Raw genomic sequence first — 24,260 nt, 5'->3', positions numbered from 1 at the left:
GTTCAAATGTTTTTAGAGTGTTGTGCAGTAGTTGGTGGTTGACCATGTCAAAGGCCTTTGATAGGTCAAGAAAGAGAGCGGATGACATGTTTTTGTTGTTTTTGTTATGATTTATTGTGTCAGTGAAGGACAGGAGGGCAGTGGTAGTGCTGTGTTTGGGTCTAAAGCCATGCTGCGAGGTAGTCAGGAGCTTGTTCTGGATTAGATAGGGTACTAGTTGATTGTGTATGCATTTTTCCATAATTTTGGCAAGTGGTGACAATATGGCTATTGGCCTGTAGTTGGATAGGTCAGTAGATGTCCCGCCTTTGTGGAGAGGGATGATATGGGAGATTTTCCAGATTGAGGGGATAGTAGATTCTGTTATGGTGCGGTTAATTAGGATGGAGATGGGGTAAGCTATGACCTTTGCAGCTTTTTGTAGGTAATCAGCTGGAAGAAGGTCAGCAGCAATGGTAGTAGGCTTTAGTTTCTGCAGAAGGGATCTAATGAAGGAAGTGGAAACAGGTTGTAGGTGGAAGGAGGGTTCTGACTTTAGAGTCGGACTCGTGATAGTGGGGTTGGTCGGGGTTTGTTGTGCCGCTAAGGATTTGATAACATTAATAAAGAAAGAGTTAAATGCATTGGCCACTTCTTCAGGACTTTTATCATTTAGGTCGGCCGGAGTTGGGGTAGAGGTCTTGCCTGGATGGAGAAGGTTGTTAATACCTGCCCAGAACTTTTGGGGATTAAGTTGATGTTTATTTTGGAGTTGGAGGTAGTAGTTCTTTTTGTCTAGTAAAATGGATTTTTTTGTCTCATTTCTAAGTTGTTGGAAATGAGATCGGTCTAGGGGGGTTTTGGAGGCACGCCATTTGTCCCAGGCTTTGTTTCTAAGTTTGATTTTATACTTAGAGTCTTTTGTTAGCCATGGAGCAGTCAGGTTTTTAACCTTGGCTGAACGTATGGGGGCGTGTGAATTGAGTATTTTTATAAAGGTGGAATTAAAGGTTGTAACAGCTTCTTCAAGAGGGAGGGATTTAAGATTAGACCAGTTACAGGACTGTAGCTCAAGTTGGAAATTGGCAAGGTCAAAGTGTTTAGTGTTCCTGATAGATTTGTAGACTGGTAGTTTACATCTCCCTACCTTGTTTTTCTCTATGTAGGTTATGAGATGGTCACTGATTTCGTTCGGGAGAGTCCCAGATTTATAGGCGTGGGATGGACTGTTAGTGAGTATCCAGTCAAGAAGACTTTCTTTTTGGTTGGAGTTACCAATTCTGGTGGGGGAGGTTATGTTTTGTGAGAAGCCATGGAGATTTATGAGGGTGGGGTTGGTCTCAGAGGAGCATTGGTTCCAGTCTATATTCATATCACCCAGGATAATAGTTTCCTGGGGACAATTGGTAGTGAGCCAGTTTAAGATATGCTCAAGTGTGTCAGTGTTGCTTCCGGGGGGAATGTAGATCACAAGTAGATTAATACTTTTTTCCTTATTTATTTGGATCTTCAAATACATATAGGGAGCCATGACAGAGGTCATGGTTTACACAGATGATGGGCAGTCCAGGTTATTTCAATAGAACTGAGTCAAAAGGCAACCACGAAATGAAACAATCGCCACCAGGAAGTCAGCCAAAGCTCTTTATTCCAAAACCAAGTAGACAAGGCTGTCACCAGCCACAAAAAAACATGTTTTTTCGTGGCTGGTGACAGCCTTGTCTACTTGGTTTTGGAATAAAGAGCTTTGGCTGACTTCCTAGTGGCGATTGTTTCGTTTCGTGGTTGCCTTTTGACTCAGTTTTAGTTTGGTTGCTTTTCCCACTTTTGGTTTTATTATTTCAATAGAAAAAGGATGCTGGTACCAAAAGTTAATTATGTCTCAGAGCTGACATATCTGTAAATACTCCAAGAGACACCTAGCTGTCTGTTTAGTTTTCTATTCCACAAAATGAGGCTTGAAGGTCATCACACTTCTCAACTATCCCAAACTTATAAGGATGTCCCTACTTTGTCTCAAAATTTTGCTGTTTACCTCCTTAAATTAGAGTGTTTGAGACGTTTGAAGTTAATAATATCAATATTTACCACGGCACCTAATTATTTTTTGCTTTGTCCTTAATTCTGAATCTACAAGGTAGAGAAACATGGCAGTCAGTGTAGAAGAAATAATTAGTACTTCAAGGCTGAGACAAAGTATTAAATTTGTATTTGTTTACCACGGCAGAATACTGATTATTTCTGACCATATCAGCCTCTGCTTTATTAGAATTTGATACACATTAAATGACAGGGGCTTTGTTTATTGTCTGAAGTGTCCCAAACAGTAAGAATGTTGCCTTGCTGGTGTTAATTGTATTATTAAGCCATCTGAAAATTAGGCAGAAGCCCTGTTCAGAGAGTCATGAATATTGTCAGCTGAAGGAGATATTGTAGAGAGCACAAAGGTGTGTGTGTGTGTGTGTGTGTGTGTGTGTGTGTGTGTGTGTGTGTGTGTGTGTGTGTGTGTGTGTGTGCGTACAAAGGTGTGTGTGTGTGTGTGTGTGTGTGTGTGTGTGTGTGTGTGTGAGCACAAAGGTGTGTGTGTGTGTGTGTGTGAGCACAAAGGTGTGTGTGTGTGTGTGTGTGTGTGTGTGTGTGTGTGTGTGTGTGTGTGTGAGCACAAAGGTGTGTGTGTGTGTGTGTGTGTGTGTGTGTGTGTGTGTGTGTGTGTGTGTGTGTGTGTGTGTGTGTGTGTGTGAGAGCACAAAGGTGTGTGTGAGCACAAAGGTGTGTGTATTTCCATAAAGAATTTGATGTCTGAAAATACACTTGACAAAACAAGACGTAGTAGCTTTATTAACCTTAGCTCCCTTTTACTCTTAATAAATTCATCCCCTGAGAACAAACTGAATGATTTGAATGTTATACATCTGTTATTAAGCTGAAGACATGAAAACGGTGTAATCCAGCATCCTAAAGTCAACTGCCATGAAAAAGTTTAAAAAAAAAAAAACAGGTGTGTGTGTGTGTGTGTGTGTGTGTGTGTGTGTGTGTGTGTGTGTGTGTGTGTGTGTGTGTGTGTATATATAAATATATATATATATATATATATGTATATGTATATATCAATCAAACAGGTGGTAGATGACTGTCTTAAGAAGGTATATACAATATTACATGTTGTACAAATTTCCCAGTATACTGAGGAGCAAGGGACAGGCCTGCTAGGATTACACACATGTAGGTGTGAGAGGCAGCCTTGTGTATTGATTTAAAAAAAAAAAAATCACCCCATTCCCTTCTCCAGATGGAATTTATACAGGTGATTCAAATGTTACAGTATGGATGGGTTGAATACAAACTAAGAGTTTGTAGTGAATACTAATGCTTTCATGAGCAAAAATTACATTAAAAAATACAGACTCAGGTAGTTAACACATCTGCTCACCATTTTGTACTCAGAATTTCTTGTTTATCCTTATGCCATACCTATCTATATGTTAGAATTCTCTCACCCTTCTCTGTCTCTCTCTCTGTGTAATATATATATATATATATATATATATATATATATATTTCTTAAATAGATATACAAGCTTTCTACACAAACACACATCTATAGCATCAGTCTGTATAAAAGCACACTATTTCAGTATATAATCACACACACACACAACACACACACACTTTCAGCCATTGTCTCATTGAATAGAGAAAAAGCTGGCTCAGCAGATTTAATTTGAGCTTGTGCTTAAATGTGACGGATGGCTTGTTTTTTAATTTAATGACACATAAGTGCTAGACATCCTGAATTGGTTGTACCTTTTTCTGAACCCAACTACCACCATTACCACTACTTTATATTCCATTTGTTTTACATTTTAAGCCACATAGGAAAACAGCATATTTCTCAGAAACAAAAATGCCTCTCCACATGTGCACACACTTTATATTCCATTTGTTTCAATAGCTGTTATAATATTTAACCCTCAAAAGTATTTCTCAGAAATACATATACTTTTAGTAAGTGACCCCTGCTTAGAATGACTTATTTGTAGTTTATTAATTCTGTAACAGCTTATCTAGGTATTAAGACCCCCACATGCATGACTCACCAGTGTATAAAATATCGGGATTCCCCATGACTCAGACACTCTTCAATAAATGCAACTTCAGGGGGCAAACATCCAGAGTGCTGGACCAAGGTGGCAGGTTAGAGATCCAAGACAGTTTACTCAGACAGCAATGGCAGCTCAGTTTCAAAGAGATCTTCTTGTCAGACTGTCTCTGCTTACACTGGTTATTATGATGGCATCTAGCAGTGATATGGAGACATCTAACCACATCCCTGCATACTTATGGAAAATACAGACAAGTGGAGGGACAACGATAGACAAACGGTGCTCTCTTTGTCCTGCTGGTAAGTTCTTTTTCTTCTTATACAGATATTGCTTTACATTAATGGCTGCAACCTCCCAATAACTAACTGACAACCAACACCACTGAACTCATGACACCCTCAGTAAGGGAAGACCATATGAAAGGTAGTTTGTCCCCAGACAAACTGCTTTCAGACCTGGAAACACATGTAAGTCTATTAAGATGGGAGAGCCAGCAAATTCTCCTCCTATTTTTTTACCTGCTAACCTTTTTTTCACCTGTTGTAGGACCTTTCTGCAGGTGATTTTATAGTGATACATATGTCCATGAACCCAAAAGAGAGAGTGTCTTACACTACATGAACCTATATAGAGTGAATCTTAAACACCACATACACCTATGTGGTGGTAAAGTCACATTGCATCCATCCATCCTCAAACCCTTTTTCCCCCACTTTGCACATGGAGTTGGGGTGTCATTTCAACAGTGACAATCATCTCGAGCCAAGGTTCACACCGCCAGGTGGCTAGTCCTTCCACGGTAGTTCATCTGTACCACTCACTCATGCAAACTGTGTCTAAGAACATATAAATGAAAGTACTGCTACAATGTATGTCTTTTGCCATGTTGCACACACATAGATGGTGTTACTGTCACAATGCAACATACACAGGGAGGCAGTGTCACAGCATATGCCTGTATATGGCATATGAAATACAATGCTGCATTACTTCACCCTCCAGACATACAGCGTGAACAGTATCAAACAAGGGGCTAAATGCCATAAAAGGATAGAAACCTGTACTACCTAGGACTATCTGTATATGGAGTCATCCAGACCAATCATTTATAACCCAACTCTCAACTGTGGATAGACACTTGCCATTAGTAAAGACTATGATCACCACAACAATTCACAGGATTTAAGCCAGTAGCCACGAAAGTGGTTCGAATTCTATTAACACCCAACACCCACAAAACATATGCAGTGCTTCCCACGTGCACTATAAAGTTAACCATAGTAAAGAATTAGTGGGATGAGTTAGCCATAGTAAGGAATTAGTGGGATGAGTTAGCCATAGTAAAGAATTAGTGGGATGAGTTAGCCATACTAAAGAGTTAGTGGGATGGCTTTCAAATGGTCCTCTTCTGTGATACAAATTCACGTTTACCAAAATTGCTGTTTTCTGCTGTTTATAAATAAAACAGGAACAAACACAACTACATACACACATTTACACTTATAACAGATAAGGTCGTATTGCCCAATTCCAGTTATCCTACAGAGACAATCAAGTCTCTGGTGTGATGTGCATTATACGCAGAGTGAGTACACCCCGTTGCATGTTCCCACTAACATATCAGTGCTCCACAATTCCAAATTCCCCAAATTAAATCACTTGTTCTTCTACTGAAGGTAGAGGGGACTGGCACACTGTTGATCCACTGAGGCATCCACAAGGAAGATAATCCTGCAAGGTTCCCACACACCATCTTTTAAGTGCCACAACAATATAAAAGGCAGCACTCTTCTTCTGGAGCGATTTTTTTTCTCATTACTGGGGTGAGGGGTGTAGTAAGACTGCAAACACCCTATGCTACCAACTCAAAAATAACCCGAACAGATGTTTTTTATTTGATAACTGCAGGAGTGGGTTTATCCAGTGGACCCTTTTCAGGTGTGACCAAGACCCATTGCAGACATAATTACTGCCTAAATATATCCAGTTAACACAGAGTCAGGGAAAACATGAAACAGCTAAATTAGTGTGATCAAAATATGACTGACAAGCCTAAAGAAGACAGAATTCCTTAGCAATGCAGCCCTTACATGCTTAATTACTTCATCAAAATAGATTGTTTGTAAAAACAGAATACAAGAAACTTTGGAAAAATATACTGCTGCATTATATATATTACAGATGCGTCATACAAAGCAGATCTCATTTCCTAGGGACATTCATGTTAAAACTTACCCCAGACCTTAACTCAGAGCTCCGACAATATTTCTCATTCTAAGAGTTAGAAATAAGAGTGCAGTGCATGTATGTGTGATCTGTCTCTATTTTTCCTTTTGGTATGTCCAGAGAGGATACACGTCTACATGAATGCTTTTCATAAAATAAGCCTGCCAAGCCTAATGTAGGTAAACTCCAAAATGAACTTTTAGAACTTTTGTACATAAACAAGCTGGGAAGCAGGTGTTGCTTGAATGTATTTGGCAGCTCTTTTGCTTTACTGCACATGCCACAGTCATATTTGACTCCCATATGCAACATCGACATGCTTTGTCTTTTCTAGAAAATTCAGCATAAAAGCAGAAAAGTATGTGATAAGGACTTAACTTCCAGAAATACAGTCTTTGCACTGTGGATAACTTTTTTTGCAACTATGTCAACGCAGAAGTAAATTTGCATGGTGTTTAAGCCATAGCTGACATCTGTCCTACATGGTGGGAGGAATCTTTTCTGGGTACCTTTTAGCCAGTGCATGTACTCCTTCCTCTACCACACCACCAGCGTACTCAGAAGCTGCCTGATGTTGCTAATTTCACCACAGAGGAGGTAAACTGAAGCCCCTTTTACAGCAGCAGAGACAAACATGTCCGCAATACATCCTGCAGGTAATTACCTCTTATTCTATCCGTATATTTCAGTGGAATACCTGTTAACCTTGTACAACAATAACTGAAATTCTGCTCTTCCATTTCTGTACAGCACTAGAACCTGACGCTTGTGATATGACAGCCTAGGTCCTGTAGTCAGAGTTATGTCAGCAAGTGAACTTCCTAAAAGTTATCACCCTCTGGAACCATTCCAAATTCTACTCATAACATTATTTTATTAGCGGTCTTCATTTTCCAGAGTTGAAATATCTTTCAGTTTTCCCCAAATGCTGCAAGATTTGCAGATCTGTAAATGTTAGTTATCGTGGTGTGATAGAAATTACATTGAAGCAAAACATGGGTGGGAATTGTTTACATAATACTCCTTAAAAGCAAGAAAAGAAATAAATCTTTCAGTAAAACGTAGAAAGATTTTGGCTGCATGCCATCACAGATAGAAAACAAAGTTATCAGTGTCACAGAGAGAAAAATGATAAAGTGGGGTAGTTTATATCAGACAGTAATTATACTTGTGGTAAGAGACCTCTGACACCTTAGAATATTAACATTTTTAGAAATTTTTGTAGACGATACCAAGGACAAGGAATATCCTTCAGACTGCATCTGTAACTCAGGATCTTGCAGAAATATTTTTCTATAACTAATTGCTAGCAAAAGGTTCATTTTTCATATATATATATATATATATATAAGTTGAGAAGTATACCTCCTAAACATAACTTGTCAGTTGATCTGACAGCAAATTAATAAATAAGTAGATAAATAAATAAAGGTATGATCCAATTATGATTAGTAAGTGGCCAAAATTTTACAATTTTCTCCATTTATTCATGAAGCATTCTAACATTCCCTGAATTACATCACAGAATATTATAGCATAGGCAGACATACAGATGAGGCTCTGGAAATGTTTAAAAACTGGCTTTCTGTTTCTTAATGTTCTCACTAGAAGTAAAGTGTCATTTATTTATTTTTATAAACAGAAAGAGCGAGAGCTTTTCTGTTTATAAAAATAAATAAATGACACTTTACTTCTAATAAGAACATTAAGAAACAGAAAGCCAGTTTTCAAACATTTCCAGAGCCTCATCTGTATGTCTGCCTGTGCTATAATATTCTGTGATGTAATTCAGGGAATGTTAGAATGCTTCATGAATAAATGGAGAAAATTGTAAAATTTTGGCCACTTACTAATCATAATTGGATCATACCTTTATTTATTTATCTACTTATTTATTTATCTACTTATTTATTAATTTGCTGTCAGATCAACTGACAAGTTATGTTTAGGAGGTGTACTTCTCAACTTCATTCCTCAAGTATTCTCGTCAATGCCAAAAATAATTGGGGAGACAGAGACAATTTTTAAATAATACTCTAATTTAGTTATAAAGGTACTAGAACATCAATTTTTGCTTCAATGTGTATTGTTCTAACAGTAAGAGATATGACAAGGTATACGGAACACCAATGACAGGAATTATTGACTGACTATAATTTTTATTGATTTACAAGAAAATTCAAATTTTATAAAGGACAGGACAAAAAAATATGTATTTCTTATAAGCAAACTCTTCAAGCTACATTAAAATGTGTAATTAGTGATCGGACTACTAAAAATTATATTTGTATATGAATTCAGTTTCAGAATCTAGCACAATGCAAGCATGTCAGATGAGATGCCTGAAAATGTCACAGTAAGAACTCCATATCCTCTGTATTGTTTACACAACTAAATGTTGTACTGCAAAGCTTTTCTCCCTGACTAGCTGAATTGTATTCGGCAAGCAAAATAAAGCCAATTAATTAAACTCATATATGAAATGGGGAAGAAAGAGCTCAAAAAACAGACAGCTGTTTAGCATTCCCACAAAGTTCCCCTCAAAGACTGCTCCTACTTTTTTTAAAATTTTTGTTTTCCTCAAAAGGAAATTACTGACCTGGATTAGCACAGATTTCTGTCCGTCTGAAACTGTAATAAATTCCAGTAAAAGACAGTAATATCCCACTCTTTTTATCAGTTGCACTCTACTTCCTGCTGCTTCAAAAAGCAGTTGATTTAATGACACTCGGCAGAAAACTGCCTGCAATTCTTGGTGTGTGAGCCTTGTGGGTGTGCAGGGCTCCTCCCACTGTAGCAAACAAATCATTTAAAGGCGCAATGCAAGTGCTCTTAACAACCCCTTCACCGCCCAGTGACCTACCAGTCCTGTTCCAAATGTCATTCACAGAAACCGAATCAGTCTGCGACTTCAGATGTTTTTCTGCTTACACTATGTTGACAGTATATTTTATTGTATTACCTTTTTAATTAACAAATAAGTGGTAGTGTAACTATAAGGCAATGAATGCATCCTCTTAACCTTGGTAATGTTTTCTAAAGCAACTAAATGAGATATGTGGTTTGGATACGTTCTTATGCCTCCACACTTCACGTCTAATTGCAAATTGTGGTTGTAGACAAGCACATATTGTATTTCATTGTACAAATTCAGTTTGGAGGGAACAGCATTTTGCCCAGCTCAAATGTACATGGGAGGCCCAGCTTTAAACATGTAGTCATAATAAAAAGGGTACAGTTAGCCATCAAAGAAGGTAATGTCAAGTAAGCCAATAAGTAAGGTTACAGTGACTACTTGTATCTGCCTCATGATTTCTAGTATTAGATTTCTAATAACTGTCTTAAAAGTTAAATTGCAGATTTAAGAAATGTGCTATAGAAAATTGTCAGTTGTGCTGGTGGTGTGGGCAGCAGACTGGACAATTGGAGTATATACTCATTTTCTTATTTTTTTTTTTTTAATTCATTTACCAGGATATAGAACTGACCACTAATGTCCGATTTCAGTCTCAGCAAATCATAATCCTGTTAAGTTCTAGGATGTGGATTCTGGCCATCATATTAGATGCCTTTTTATAGCTATATCCAAATCATTACCTCTAAGAGATCTGGTATGTACATTAAAGGCAACCATATAAACTGTGACATAGGCATTTAAGTCTTTTGTTTCTTTATTTCTGCAGGGCATTTTATGGTGAAGAGATGTTCTGAGAAAGAAGACACTATGTGTGCACCTTGTGCTGAAGGAATTTCTTTCAATGATGACTGGAATATGAAATATCAATGTCAGCGTTGTCGCGTCTGTGCAGGTGGTAAGTGTAACACTGAAGAAAACTTTTGTTTTACTGAAACAGGCAATTTGCACTGCTGCACGCAGACTGATCTGTAAATCATGTTTCTCTCTAAAAGCTCTGGATTCACTTGGGTCACTCTTGCAGTTCACAAATTGGGCATCAGACTTTTCAAAAACAGCACAAAGAAAAGTATCTTGCCCTAGGAAAAACTAACTACATGACTGTTTCAGTATATTATAAAGATCACATGACTAGACTTCACCTTGGTAAGCTGATATCATGTTCATGACAGAAAGATACACTGATTACATGACTATGCTGTATTAGGGTCACATCAATTATTTTATCTAAAGCTGTTCTGCAAAAATCCCTGAGAAATATGCAAGGCCATATCTTCAGTGCTCTCTTCCTCACACAAGAGAGTAGGTCACACCATGCCTAAAGGTCACATCATGAAAAGCATCCCTACATCAATTGTTGATTTTATATTTTTAGTCATATAAGCTCAATGGTCTATGTGGGAGCTCCCATCCACAGTCATGGCATTATTCTCTTCCTACCCATGCCTCCCACTAAAGACTTCCCCTCCCTACAGCAAATACTGTATTTCCACTGTTCTAGTTACGTCTTTACAGAGAATTCCCATCATTATGCTTTCTAATGGCCTTGTCTAGCTGAGTTACATAGAGAATGGTCACATCTCTTCACTGGACACCGTTATCATCCTGACTCACTTAAGCCATGGCACATGAAGTGCACCATCTCTTTAATAGGTTTTGGTCTCCTGATGTCATTCCCAAAGGATGTCCTATTTTTGTATATAATGTCACTTTCTTCATCTGTGTCTCTTCAAGGAATGCCCCACACTGATACCTCACATAGATCTCTTCCTGACCCTCATGCCCATGTTGTCCTATTGAATGCCCCTTCCTTACAATACACCTTTGGCCCTGTCCTAATTGGCAAGTTAAAACCATTCCAGAAACATCCGCAGTGATACAGCTTTTTCATTAAATGTCTCAGAATCTTACTAACTACAATTTGATAATGTGACCAAGATTTTGTATGCATTTCAAACTTGTAATGCTGAGTAAATTAAGTTGTCCTTATTATGATGAACCTGCTGGGTGGGGGTTGGATCTTTTTCCAGATCTGCATTCTACATGGCAATTCCAAAGGATTTTTCTCATTATAATAATTGAGATGCAGGAGTAGTTCTGCAGAAAATACCTAACAACTGCTTGTACTTGTAACAAATGCACAGGGGCGTTGGGCAGGACCAAAATATGACTAACATGGCACACCTCTGAATCATGTAAACTCACATTCTGAGATGAGTAATATATGTGATTATATAATTTTTCTTCATGAAATGTAGTCATACATGCTCTGAATCCCAGCCTGAGAAATAGATATATACTAATGAATCACCTCACTTGATAACTACTGCCAACAATCCAATGACAGGGGGAACGGCTTATACTAACAATAACAAAATGTGATACATTCTGTCAGGTGAGCACTTTGTGTCATAGTACGACATTTCCAGTTAAACAGATTTATAGATATCAATGACCGGCAAGAAAGGAGGATCCACACTTCAAAATGTGGTTTTGTGGAATGATGCAAAAGAAGGTTGCGCCTTGAAACATATTCCTGTGTTTACTTCTAGCTATCAAAGTTAAATAAATGAATAATACCTGCATTAGACTCTATAATGCACATCCTGGAAAGGCGGAAAGAATGTTTTACGACACTCAAATATACAGTTATTTCTGCTACAGACTGTTATATAAACAGGTTAAAAAGACAAAAAAAACCCAGCAATATTGCCAAATAATGTTTCCCTTAATATTTAGAAAGAAAAGACTTGCATTTAAAGTACACAAAAGGCAATTAAAATTACGAACGTTAAGAAAAGAAGAAAGGAAAGGCTTCATAAGGCAGGTGACAGATGTGTGCAGTGAAGTCATGACTACCTCTTGCTCACTCTGTGGATAGTTTTCTAAACCATCAACAGTGTTCTTATCAGAAATGTAAGAGTAGATTTCTAGGTCTTTCTCCTGGCTGACTTCACCAACATCCCTTGCCTGGTCTTGAGCCAAGGTAATTAGCAGCACAGGAAGATGCCTTGTAATATAGGCAAATATGTATATTTCTAAACAGGTTGTTTCTACACCACAGTGGGCAGGCAAAAAGCAACATATTAATGCCAATGCTTTCAAAAAGAAATATGTTTAAATGCATTCATTCAATCTAAACATGGAAAAAAACAATGATCCTGCAGAAGTTCAGCCTACAATTCTAAAAGTACTAATGGAAGACATGACACAGCTCTGACTACCTCTTTTAAAACATTTGTGGACAGGTAGTGAGGTACCTGATGATTGGAAGTAGGGAGGACAAGACAGGAAATCAGAAATTGGACATCTGAGAAACAGTATCTGAAGGTAATGCTACACAATGCTAGAAGTCTAAACCTCAAAATGCACTCTCTCGAGGCACTCCTAAAAATGGAGAACATCGATATCTGTGCAGTAACTGAGACCTGGTTCAAGGCTCCAGAGAGCACCCCTGCAATACCAGGCTACAACTCTTACCACACTTTTCGGCCACCAAAGCAGGACCAAAACACTAAAGGTGGAGGAGTGTCAATATTCACCAAGGATATTCATACCACCAGGCTAGTTGCCCAACACAATGCATCTGAAATTTTCCAGGTGCAACTAACACTAGGTAAGACTGCAATCCAAATTGTAGCTTGCTACAGATCCCCCACCATACCCCAAGATTCTCACTACACCTTTCTAAACATACTGGAAAATATTAAGATAGAACCAAACACTCTAATACTGGGTGATTTTAACTACCCTGCCATTAACTGGGAAAACTACTCATGTACCAACACCTTTGCCCAACGGTTTTTGGAATTCATAAATTCCAATGCCCTGGATCAACTAATCCATAGTCCTACCAGGGGCTCCAATATCCTAGACCTGGTCATTACCAACATGGGAAATTGATGCTCCACACCTATGGTCACCCCCTCGTTAGTCAGATCTGACCATAAGCTAATCACCCTTAACATCCACATCTCACCCCACCCCCCAGTAAGGAAACCTCCATAAAAAACTTCTCCAAAGCCAACTTCATGCTACTCAAGTCAGAAGTGACAAACTTCATGACACCTATGCAGACGGGAGCTGAAAGTTCAACTGCTGAATCCTACACTAAGGCACTGTACGAGCACATCCACTCATGCATAAATCGTGCCATCCCAAATAGAACCAATATGCTCTCATCCAAAAAAAAAAAAAAAAAAAGCCAATCTGGTGGTCCCCTGCCATAAACAAACTTCACAACAATAGGAAGAAACTGTTGCAGAAAAGAGGAAAATCCCAGGATGCAAAAAACTTCCTTACCAGCCTCAGTAAGAAAATGAGATCCCTCATAAAATCCTCCAAAGCTAGTTACGAAAATAAAATTGCCAAAGATTCCAAAGACAACCACAAGGCATTCTATAACTATGTCAAGAATCTAAATGGCAATGCTCAGATCTGCTCTGAGATAAAACAGAATCACATTAAATATACTGATCCCAAGGATATTGCCAATATCCTGGCAGATCGATTCAGTGCCAACTTCACCCCCCTCTCACCCCCTAAATGGCCCATCTCAATACCGGAAGATTGTCAAATTCTGGTAATAACGGCCACACAGGTAAAAAACGCACTCTCCAAAGCTAAGAATACAGCATCCATGGGACCAGATGACATCCTGGGCTGTGTACTACATGAACTACAATATGAACTGGCACCTCATCTAAGTGTCATGTTTAATCATAGCCTCACCTCAGGTTTCATGCCCACTTAGTGGCACAGAGTTACAGTTATCCCACTCCACAAGGGGAGATCCACCTTGGATCCCGGAAACTACCATCCCATCAGTCTGACAAGCCTTATCTGCAAGGCCATGGAGTGTATTATCATGGAATTTATAAACAAAGACATTGGCAACCTTCAAACACTGGACCCCACCCAGTTTGGGTAGTGAAGGACCGATCTTGACTCCTGAACCTGATTGACTTCTTTGAATCAGTCTCCAGAGCCATGGACAAGGGTGAGGTGGTCCACACAGCCTTTCTAGACCTTGCCAAGGTCTTTGACACTATCCCCCACTCTGGAATCATAGATAAACTTACTAAGCTGGACATTAATCCCTACATCACCCAATGGGTTGCTAACTGGCTTACTGATAGAACCCACACTGTAAAAGTAGCCGACTCCAAATCCAGCTCCAGACAAGTGACAAGTGGAGTACCTCAGGGTTCAGTCCTGGGACCGCTCTTGTTTGGCATCAACTTCTCTGAAGTACAGGCCAACACTAAGGGACTCTGGATAACAAAGTTCGCAGATGACTGCAAACTGGGAGCCATTATTGAGTCATAGAGTCATAGAGTCATAGATTAGTACTAGCTATGCTCCCTGGTTGTGCCATTTTTAAGCCAGCAATTTTTGTGAGGAGACTCAAACCCTGCACCCTGTGTTTATAAGGCAAACACCTTAACCATTAGGCCACCGTCCCAACCCCCTTAGGCCACCGTCCCAACCCCCAAATGATGTGGATACTCTACAAAAGGGCCTTACAGAAACAGATGTTTGGTGCCAGAGCCATGGGCTCAAGCTCAATGCCAAGAAATGTACAGTTATCCCCTTTGGGAAAAAACATGTATCCGTGAATTACCATATAGGTGGCAGTACACTAAACACTGAAAGTGTGATAAGAGACTTGGGGACACAGGTGGACAGTGGTCTCACCTTCGATAACCACATCACCACAACAGTCAGAAAATCCTTCTATGTGGCACACGTCATCACTAAGGGCTTTTCATCCAGAAAAAAGGAGGTCATTGTTCCACTGTACTCATCCCTCATTAGACCCATTATAGAATACAACCCCCCGTTTGGTATGTACCTCTCAAGACATCTGCAACAACTGGAAAGGCCGCAGAAATACCTCACTAAAAGAATCACAGGCCTAAAGCAGATGCCCTATGCTGACCGCCTTAAAAAACTCCAGCTATACTCTGTCGCATATCGTCTACTCATAGGCGATCTTTGCTTAACATACAAGGCCATGTCAAACCCAGAGATGTTGGACATGCTACACTTAAAGAAATACCAATCCCTCAGAGCCACACACTCCAGGGATCTAAACCTTGTCATCACAATAAACAAAACATGCTGGAAGGATAGGTTCCTGACCCAGAGACTCCCCAGACTCTGGAATAGATTACCCATACATGTCAAGCAGAGTGCCTATTTGGTCTTCTTCAAAAGGAACCTTGATGATTGGATGGGAGAAAGGAAATTCACCCCGGGGATCACTTCAGTCACCCTGCTAGACATGGGTCCAGGGAAGTAAATAGTGTGGGAAGAAATAGCCAGGGAATTGTTATGGCTAGGCTTGTATAGGCCCTAGGGCTGATAGCCTAGTACCAACCTATGAACAAAGGAAGTCAAATTTTAATGCAAATAGTTTAGTAAGAAATATGCAAGAAACTACCATTTTGTCTCAGCTGAAGTGTCACATTGGATGAATGTAAAAGAGTTGTTTGATTGGGTCATGAAGGTAAGGACAGACCCAGGGTGTAGTCATACTCTGAACTATCAAAAGCAATGTATTCAGCCATAGGGGTGCCCTGGGAAAAGCCTTATCTGCACACTCAAATAAAGGCAATAACAGAAAGAAGAAGTGAGAATTTACAGTGGTGCACTACAGAGACCAGGTAAGTAAGTCTACAGGGCAAGAGTGTACAGAAAGGAAGAAGGCAGTTAAAATTACAATAAAAGAAATGGAAAAGGTACCCGGGCCTTCATATCAGATGATTTAAAAATAAGGAATTGATATGAAATTCATGCTCAAGAATAAAGCCCCCCCCATCTCCTTACTCGTGCATGCTAAACCTTACCCTAACCTTACTCCTGCTTCTAACCCTAATCCTGCTCACTGTGTTACTAAAAGTTCTTTCCGTAAAAGTAACACTAACTAACCAATGCTTGATCTGGGTTAACTGATAGTTGGAGAGATGATTTGTGATTTTTTTTTCTTATATTGCCACACTTTTGTTTTTGTTACATTTTGTCATTCATTTATCTGTTGATCATTTTTGTTGTTCACCTGTGATGATATAATCCAAATTCCACATGCAGGTTGAATGCTGTCTATGCCACAATGGCCCATCAACTTTAAAGGGCTGCACCAATACTTAAAGCTATACATTGTTGTACATTGTTGCTCAATGACAATGTAAAATTTCAAAGTGTTGTGGTTTAGGGAACCTTATTCACAACTATGGATCTGCCATATAGCTTCAGGAATCCTGATTAGCCTATGTGGCTCAAGGATTCCTCAAATCCATCCATCCATCCATCCATCCATCCATCCATCCATCCATCCATCCATCCATCCACAACCCTTGTCCCATTTTTGCACATGGGGTTGGGGTGTAACTTCAACGGTGACAATTATTTAGAGCCAAGGTTTACACTGCCAGTTGGCTATCCCTGCCACGGTTCATAGGCTGTTCATCTGCACCACACACTTGCACCTATGGCCAATTTAGAGTGTCCAGTCCACCTACTGCCTGTCTTTGGAATGTGGGATGAAACCAGAGCACCAAGAGGAAACCCATGAAGATGCAGGGAGGACATGCAGACTCTGCACAGAGGGCACCCCAGCCAAGAATCAAACTGGGAACCTCTTGCTGTGAGGTGACAATGCTATATGCTGTACTACTGTGCTGTCCTCAAGGATTTCTCAAGCTCTTTACTTAGAATCAGGCAAAGTGTAGAGTAGCATCTTACCCGAAATTCCTGAAGCATGATACATTTTTGCAACCCATAGTTTATCTGAGTAAGCTTCACAGTGTTGCAGGCTTATCTGGTGCAACAGGAAGTCAGTCGACTATAAGAATACTTAATCTTTGTAAGAAATCACATGAAGACAGATGGTTTCATGGAAAGCAAAAGAAAGCATCAATTAGAAAAAAATATGTTTAGCCTGATCAGATTTTGGAAAGACTCAGGAGAAAGGAAACAACCCAAGAAAAGTGTCAGAAAGCATATTTTATATCAAAAAGTTGGAGGCATGAAATGGTTACTTGTAGAAGTTTTCAAGCCAGAAATGTCAAGGCAATTCAAAATTGCACGGCAGATATACGTCAGGCCTTTTTAGATGGAGGAAAGTACCCTATTGGTCAGCTAGGATCTAGTGCAGCCATTAGTTTTGAATGTGGACACTATTTAGCTAAATGGCCATTATCTGCCTTTGTCTGAAGCATGAATTTATATTTCTTCATCAGCCGTCTTGGTTATACAGAGAAAGGCCTACCTAAATCACAGGGGAGTAGGGTGGGGCTGGGACTCCTGGATAAATTAGGTCTTCCGGGGGAAGTGGGGGAGGATTAGAAAACAGAAGACCCTGATAAGGAAGAAGAAAAGAAATGAGAGAAGTGCTAGTGAAGGAGAGACCTAATGCAGCCTTACCAGATTATACGTAATACCAGTGACGCTAACTGGTAATATTTGAGACACTCAGTACAATTATATGAAAAGATTTCATTTCATGCATCATATGTGTTTGCTACTACTATGTTAAGTATAACAGAGCTGCCTACAAACAAAAAAATGCACAGACAATTTTATACACTTTCTTACTAAAGCTTAGACAAAAATTATACTTAACGCATGCGACTTTCCAGCTTTCGGCTAGAAAAATAATACTGAGTAAAGCAACGTGATATTTTCTTCCTTTTTTTTAATTTTCACTAGCTTGACATTCGTAATGATAATGTGCCTCTACACATTGGAAATGTTATTTTACTTTTTTTAATTTTTAATCTTTATTCTCCTCTTGCAGTGTTTCTCTATAAACAAAAGTGCAATTCCACATGTGATGCAGCATGTGATTGCCAAAACGGTCTTCGTTGCATGGACACTGAGTGTAGACGCTGCACCCGCCAGATAATCGAGAGTCATATAGGTAAGTAGAATCAGATATCTTTATCCTGAAGTTAAACTGACAGAAGTAAAGATGGATAATGTGCTCAAAATATAGCGATAGTAAGAAAGTGAATAAGAGGTGGGAGCAGAGAAATAGAATGCATGAATAACTAGACATGTGACAAAGGGCAAATAGTGAGAAACATGCAAAGCAAAATGAGATGCAGCTTAGAATAAAGACTGAAAGAAGGAAATTGGAATGGGACAAAAAGAAGCACAAGCCACTCCTAAATGCATTTATTTCATACACACACACACACACAGTGACAGAGTGTGGATTTCCATATGTGGATTATATGTGTGACTGTGTGCATTTTTGCCTCTCTCTGCGTATGCACACATATATACTCATAGCATGTGTGCATCTTTTACCTCTCTCTGCATATGCACACATGTATACTCATGGCGTGTGTGCATTTTTACCTCTCTCTGCATATGCACACATGTATACTCATGGCGTGTGTGCATTTTTACCTCTCTCTGCATATGCACACATGTATACTCATGGCGTGTGTGCATTTTTACCTCTCTCTGCATATGCACACATGTATACTCATGGCGTGTGTGCATTTTTACCTCTCTCTGCATATGCACACATGTATACTCATGGCGTGTGTGCATTTTTACCTCTCTCTGCATATGCACATGTATATACTCATGGTTCTTTCTTTGTGCTTTAATGTGTGGGTGTCTGCGCATATTTGCAAACTATTTTGACTCTTTGTGTTTATAAGCACATATTTGTATCTACCATCTACCATTTCCCTTGGCAGGATGAGATCACAACATTCCATTCCATATTGCTGAAATCCTGCTGTTCAAAGAGAAACACCTCTAGATGATTTGTGTTACTGTTGGGCAGGGTAGACATACAAAGCCATGACTTTCACTTATATAAGCATAAGCAAAAGAAAACTTTAGATGAAAAGTGATGCTAAAATTGGAAATGTGGTATTCATAGACAGGGTAGAACTGGTGTGGTGGGATATGTCACCACGTTATTTTTTTGAAATTTATCACTATGAATAATAATGTTATTTATGGTCCTGTGTTCTGTACTTAAGACAGTACTAGATTATAGGTATCTACTACCAGGTAGATGGGTGAAACATAATGGTTAAAGTTTTCACCTTATAGACACAAGATACAGGGTTTGATTCTGATAAGGCATAAGTCCTTCAGGGTAGTTAGCCAGTATTCACTTAAGAACCTATATCAACAAACAGCTCAGGATTAGAGCAGGCACCACCAAAGGAGACACAAAATGTGTAATTCCCTTATTTTCTATCCTAAAAAGTTGTGGGTAGATCACTGCTGGCTGAACTGAAGTAGACAGGCCAGGTATTGATTATCTTATGACACAGGAGCAGGAAGTCATACACTGGTGTGTATCTCATTGCAAACATAGGTCTTGCAGGAATCAAACTACTACAGTTATGAGGTAAGTGTATTGCCTGGTCACTCATTGTTATCAGAACACAGAAATCTGACAAACATTCACAGAATGACTTTGTTCAGACTAATGCCATCTAGTTCTTTTAACACAGTTATAGGATTGATAGAACTGTATAATATTGCCCTGAACTGACATGGGAACAGCAGATAGATATTTCGATCATGGACGCCAGCAGGAGAGTTGGCAGGTGATTCTGTTTTCACATGTTTTACATACAAAATACTTCTATATCCCTCAGTGTCAACTTACACACCCACACCCACACACACACACACACACACACACACACACACACACACACACACACACACACAGCGAGACAGGTGAATGAGAGGTTTAAGAGGATCAAGCCAGAATGAGGAACTAACTTGTATGGCCAAAATTACTTACACTTGATAGGGTGGGATGAAAAAAAAACAAACAGAAATATTTGTTAGCAAAAAGGTCAATAATCATATTTATACTTTAACCTGATAAGTTCAGTCATCTGTAACTAACAGAACAATTCAATTCTTACAGATTCAGAGAGAGCAAATATGGATAGCTTAAAACACAAAGGGTCAGACGACAGCGACACGGAGAAAAAACATCAGGTGAGCATGTTGCAGTGTTATGGCACACATGAGGAGTTCAATGTATTCCTTTCAGGGATAGTGAAAGTGTACATACTGCCACACAGACAGAGACATAAATTATATGGGTGCCCCAGCCTGAACAAGAAGCACCCTTCTTCTTGTATACAGAGTATGTGTATAGTTTGAAGCCCCATCTCCACACAATTTACTAGAATAAAAAAAAAACAATTGTTCCCTTTTTTCATCTGCATTAAGAAACATATATGCCTTATTTAACTATACGAGGTATTAAGGAATGGACAGTATAAAATGTGATAGTCTCACTACACAAATGCTCACGTGCACAAACTACACAAACACACGCGCACACACACACACACACACACACACACACACACACACACACACACACACACACACACACACACACACAAAACCCTGTTTATGATAACTCCTTCTGTAGTTAGAGAGGTAGTTACAGGGCTGTGTTTGTTAAAGTTAGAGTTCCAGATATTTCTCGCTGTAAATTTCTGCAAATGACAAGAAGGACAGCCTTGTCAAGGAGTGTTAGTGCCAAAAGTATATTTTTAGCAGTAGACTACATGTGAATCTTGCAGTGTGCAACTGTACCCAAGAAGCATCCTACCAATATGCATAAAAGTAGAACTTGAGCTGTAACGTCCATAGGTGAAACCATGTCTACCCAACAGTAGAAATAGTATGGTAAGAATAAACTTTTCCAAACAGTGGTATATCACCAGCCCCAGGGCTTCCATAGCTGAGGTAAGACTAAACCTTCCCAAGCAGTGATATATCACCAGGCCTAGGGATTCCATAGCTGAGGTAAGACTAAACCTTCCCAAACAGTGGTATATCACCAGGCCCAGGGCTTCCATAGCTGAGGTAAGGATAAACCTTCCCAAACAGTGGTATACCACCAGGCCCAGGGATTCCATAGCTGAGGTAAGACTAAACCTTCCCAAACACTGGTATATCACCCAACCCAGGGCTTCCATAGCTGAGGTAAGACTAAACCTTCCCAAACAATGGTATATCACCAGGCCCAGGGCTTCCATAGCTGAGGTAAGACTAAACCTTCCCAAAAAATGGTATATCACCAAGTCCAGGGCTTCCAGAGCTGAGGTAAGACTAAACCTTCACAAACACTGGTATATCACCAGGCCCAGGGCTTCCGTAGCTGAGGTAAGACTAAACCTTCCCAAACAGTGGTATATCACCAAGCCCAGGGCTTCCATAGCTGAGGTAAGACTAAACCTTCCCAAACAGTGGTAAATCTCCAGGCCCAGGGCTTCCATAGCTGAGGTAAGACTAAACCTTCCCAAGCAGTGGTATATCATGAGGCCTAGGGCTTCCATAGCTGAGGTAAGACTAAACCTTCCCAAGCAGTGGTATATCACCAGGCCCAGGTCTTCCATAGCTGAGGTAAGACTAAACCATCCCAAACAGTGGTATATTACCAGGCCCAGGGCTTCCATAACTGAGGTAAGAATAAACCTTCCCAAAAAGTGGTATACCACCAGGCCCAGGGCTTCCATAGCTGAGGTAAGACTAAACCTTCCCAAACACTGGTATATCACCTGACCCAGGGCTTCCATAGCTGAGGTAAGACTAAACCTTCCCAAACAATGGTATATCACCAGGCCCAGGGTTTCCATAGCTGAGTAAGAATAAGCTTTCCCAAATGCTGGTATACCACCAGCCCTAGGGCTTCCATATTCATTGATTCTCTGCTACTATGATCCACAACTTCCAGGGAGTATGAACCATATAAAGACTGTATGTACTACTAAGAAAACTCTAAAATCAAAAAAACGTATTCATGTAGCTGCTGGTAAAATTATACACTGGAATGGCTGGGCAAGGGGAAACACAAAGATTGTTGAGTAAATTAGTACTTTAATCTAGTGTATCTAACTCATTATACTTGTTTGTTTAAGTTCCTGCAACAGTTTGTTTGCAATAATGTAAGGAATATTGCTTTTAGTTGTTATTAATATAGACTGCAAAAATGGCAGAAAAGTAATTGTGAAGTAATAAAAAATTAAGATGATATTATTTTCAGCATATGTGTATATATATATATATATATATATATATATATATATATATATATATGTGTGTGTGTGTGTGTGTGTGTGTGCGCGTGTGTGTGTGTGTGTGTGTGTGTGTGTGTGTGTGTGTGTGTGTGTGTGTGTGTGTGTGCGTGTGTGTGTGTGTATGTGTGCACACGTGCGGGCGGGCACGTGTGCATATATCTTAACTCCAGCTCATAAAATTATTTTCTTATTTTACTCAGTCAAATTCAACATGGCTCACTATGGCTTTACTGTTTTCTTTAATTTTAGATTCCTAAAAATAAAAAGAGGAAACAGAAGAAGCATAAAAACAATAAAAGAAAACATTCCAAGCAATAGGAAAATAAAACATACATTTATTTTGTCAGTTCTACAACTAATGTAAACTGTGCCCCAGGAAATGCCTCAACAAACATCTCTGAACACTGACCTAAACTGGACATTGAAATAAAGAGATATCCTGGGACAAAGTAATGCGAAATGTATATTCATTACATGAATCTTGGATCTTTTTAACTGCTATATGTATTTTTCCTTGTCTTTTTTTTGTTTCTTTTTTTTTTTGTTTGTTTTTTGTTTTTTGTTTTTGTGTTTTATCTGTGAATATTGTTAAACAGATTATAAGGTTCCTTTGGCACAAATAACAATAAACAATAGAATACCTCTAAAACGTACATTACACTGACTAATGCCTAAGGTTTGGGTACTTTAAGACCCATACCTTGGGTAAGGATGGCACTTTAATAGAACTGATAGATTAGAATCAATGCAGGCACTGTTTTTTGTGTGCCTTAATGTATGTCTTAATTTGTATATGTATGGCGATGTGATGATTTGTTTCTCTTGACATGCATACTCTCAGGAATTTTGTGTTCAACATAATCATAATATTCATAGAGTTATATATAAGGCAAGACTTCCTATTTTTAGGGCAATTTATTGGTTTATTTCAGCAGAGTTACATGGAAGGAGTACTGGTTGCATTAGTGGGAGCATCTTAAATTGATAAGCTGTGTGACAGCAAAATACAAATAACGGGTGGAATCCCTGAAAGAGGTTTGGTTTCGTCTGTCAGGTATTTTTGAGGTTTACCTTTTCTTTGTCACTGTATTGTTCATAGGGGGCACAATAGATCAATAAAGCAGAAAGAAGAAAGATATTGTAAGCTTATGTAGACTTGTATAAATTGAGAATGTAGGCTAGTATATGAGGCTATGCTTAGAAAGTCCCTTCGGGTAGTTGACCTAGTAATAGTCTGTGAATCTATGAATTTATGTACTTGCAGTATGAAGGGATATGCTGGTGAGTGCAGATTTACTAGCAACATAAAATAGATATGTAGATGTCTGCATGCATTTATAAGATGAAAAGGCTGTGCAGTCTTGCATTTTTACTTAACTGCATGAAAGAGGCCTGGACACCTCCATGTTTAATCATTGTTGCGAAAGTGACATGTAGCTCTGCATATATACTCAAATAATTAAATGGATGATACATGTCTGGAGTGTTAGCATGAGCACAAACATATAATGCAGCCTGCTGTTCCATTCACATTTTTTTGGAAATGTTATGCTACCTATTAAATACATAAACAGAACTACAACAGGTAATTATCACTCATAGCGTGCAGCTGGCAAAAATGACTTATTGGTTTAAATGGCTGTCTTTGGCAGACAGAAGAAAATTCTGAATTTTATTTGTCTTCCTTTTACACCAACTGAGCTATAATTCAGGTTTACATATGGAACTGTTGCAAATGCTTTCTTTTTTTTTTTTTTTTTTTTGTGTTGCAAATGCTTTCATTGATGAAAAAAAGTTAAAGGCTGCCCTCTTCTGGCTTACATCAGATACTGAATGTTCAGAGTTAGCTGAAATGTGTGCATTAGGGAACAAAATCAACCGCCCATAAATTTAACTCATCCCCACTTTCACAGAAAAACACAATTCTGACAGCAGTAATTGAAACCT

The 24,260-nt window shown here is 39.0% G+C and overlaps 1 protein-coding gene across 1 annotated transcript; it reads left to right on the top strand.

The window, feature by feature from the left end:
• The first annotated feature begins 4,137 nt into the window (after positions 1-4,137).
• Positions 4,138-22,766, top strand: LOC122808601 (tumor necrosis factor receptor superfamily member 6B-like). Its single transcript, XM_044079559.1, has 5 exons — positions 4,138-4,381; positions 9,992-10,120; positions 18,023-18,145; positions 20,141-20,214; positions 22,563-22,766. Exons 1-5 carry the CDS (start codon positions 4,207-4,209, stop codon positions 22,629-22,631), a joined length of 570 nt encoding a protein of 189 aa, XP_043935494.1. The 5' UTR covers positions 4,138-4,206; the 3' UTR covers positions 22,632-22,766.
• The last annotated feature ends 1,494 nt before the right edge of the window (positions 22,767-24,260 follow it).

Source organism: Protopterus annectens, chromosome 8.part0 (assembly GCF_019279795.1).
Source record: "Protopterus annectens isolate FY-2018-M chromosome 8.part0, PAN1.0, whole genome shotgun sequence".
NCBI lineage: Eukaryota > Metazoa > Chordata > Ceratodontiformes > Protopteridae > Protopterus > Protopterus annectens.
This window is presented reverse-complemented; position numbering and strand designations above follow the sequence as displayed.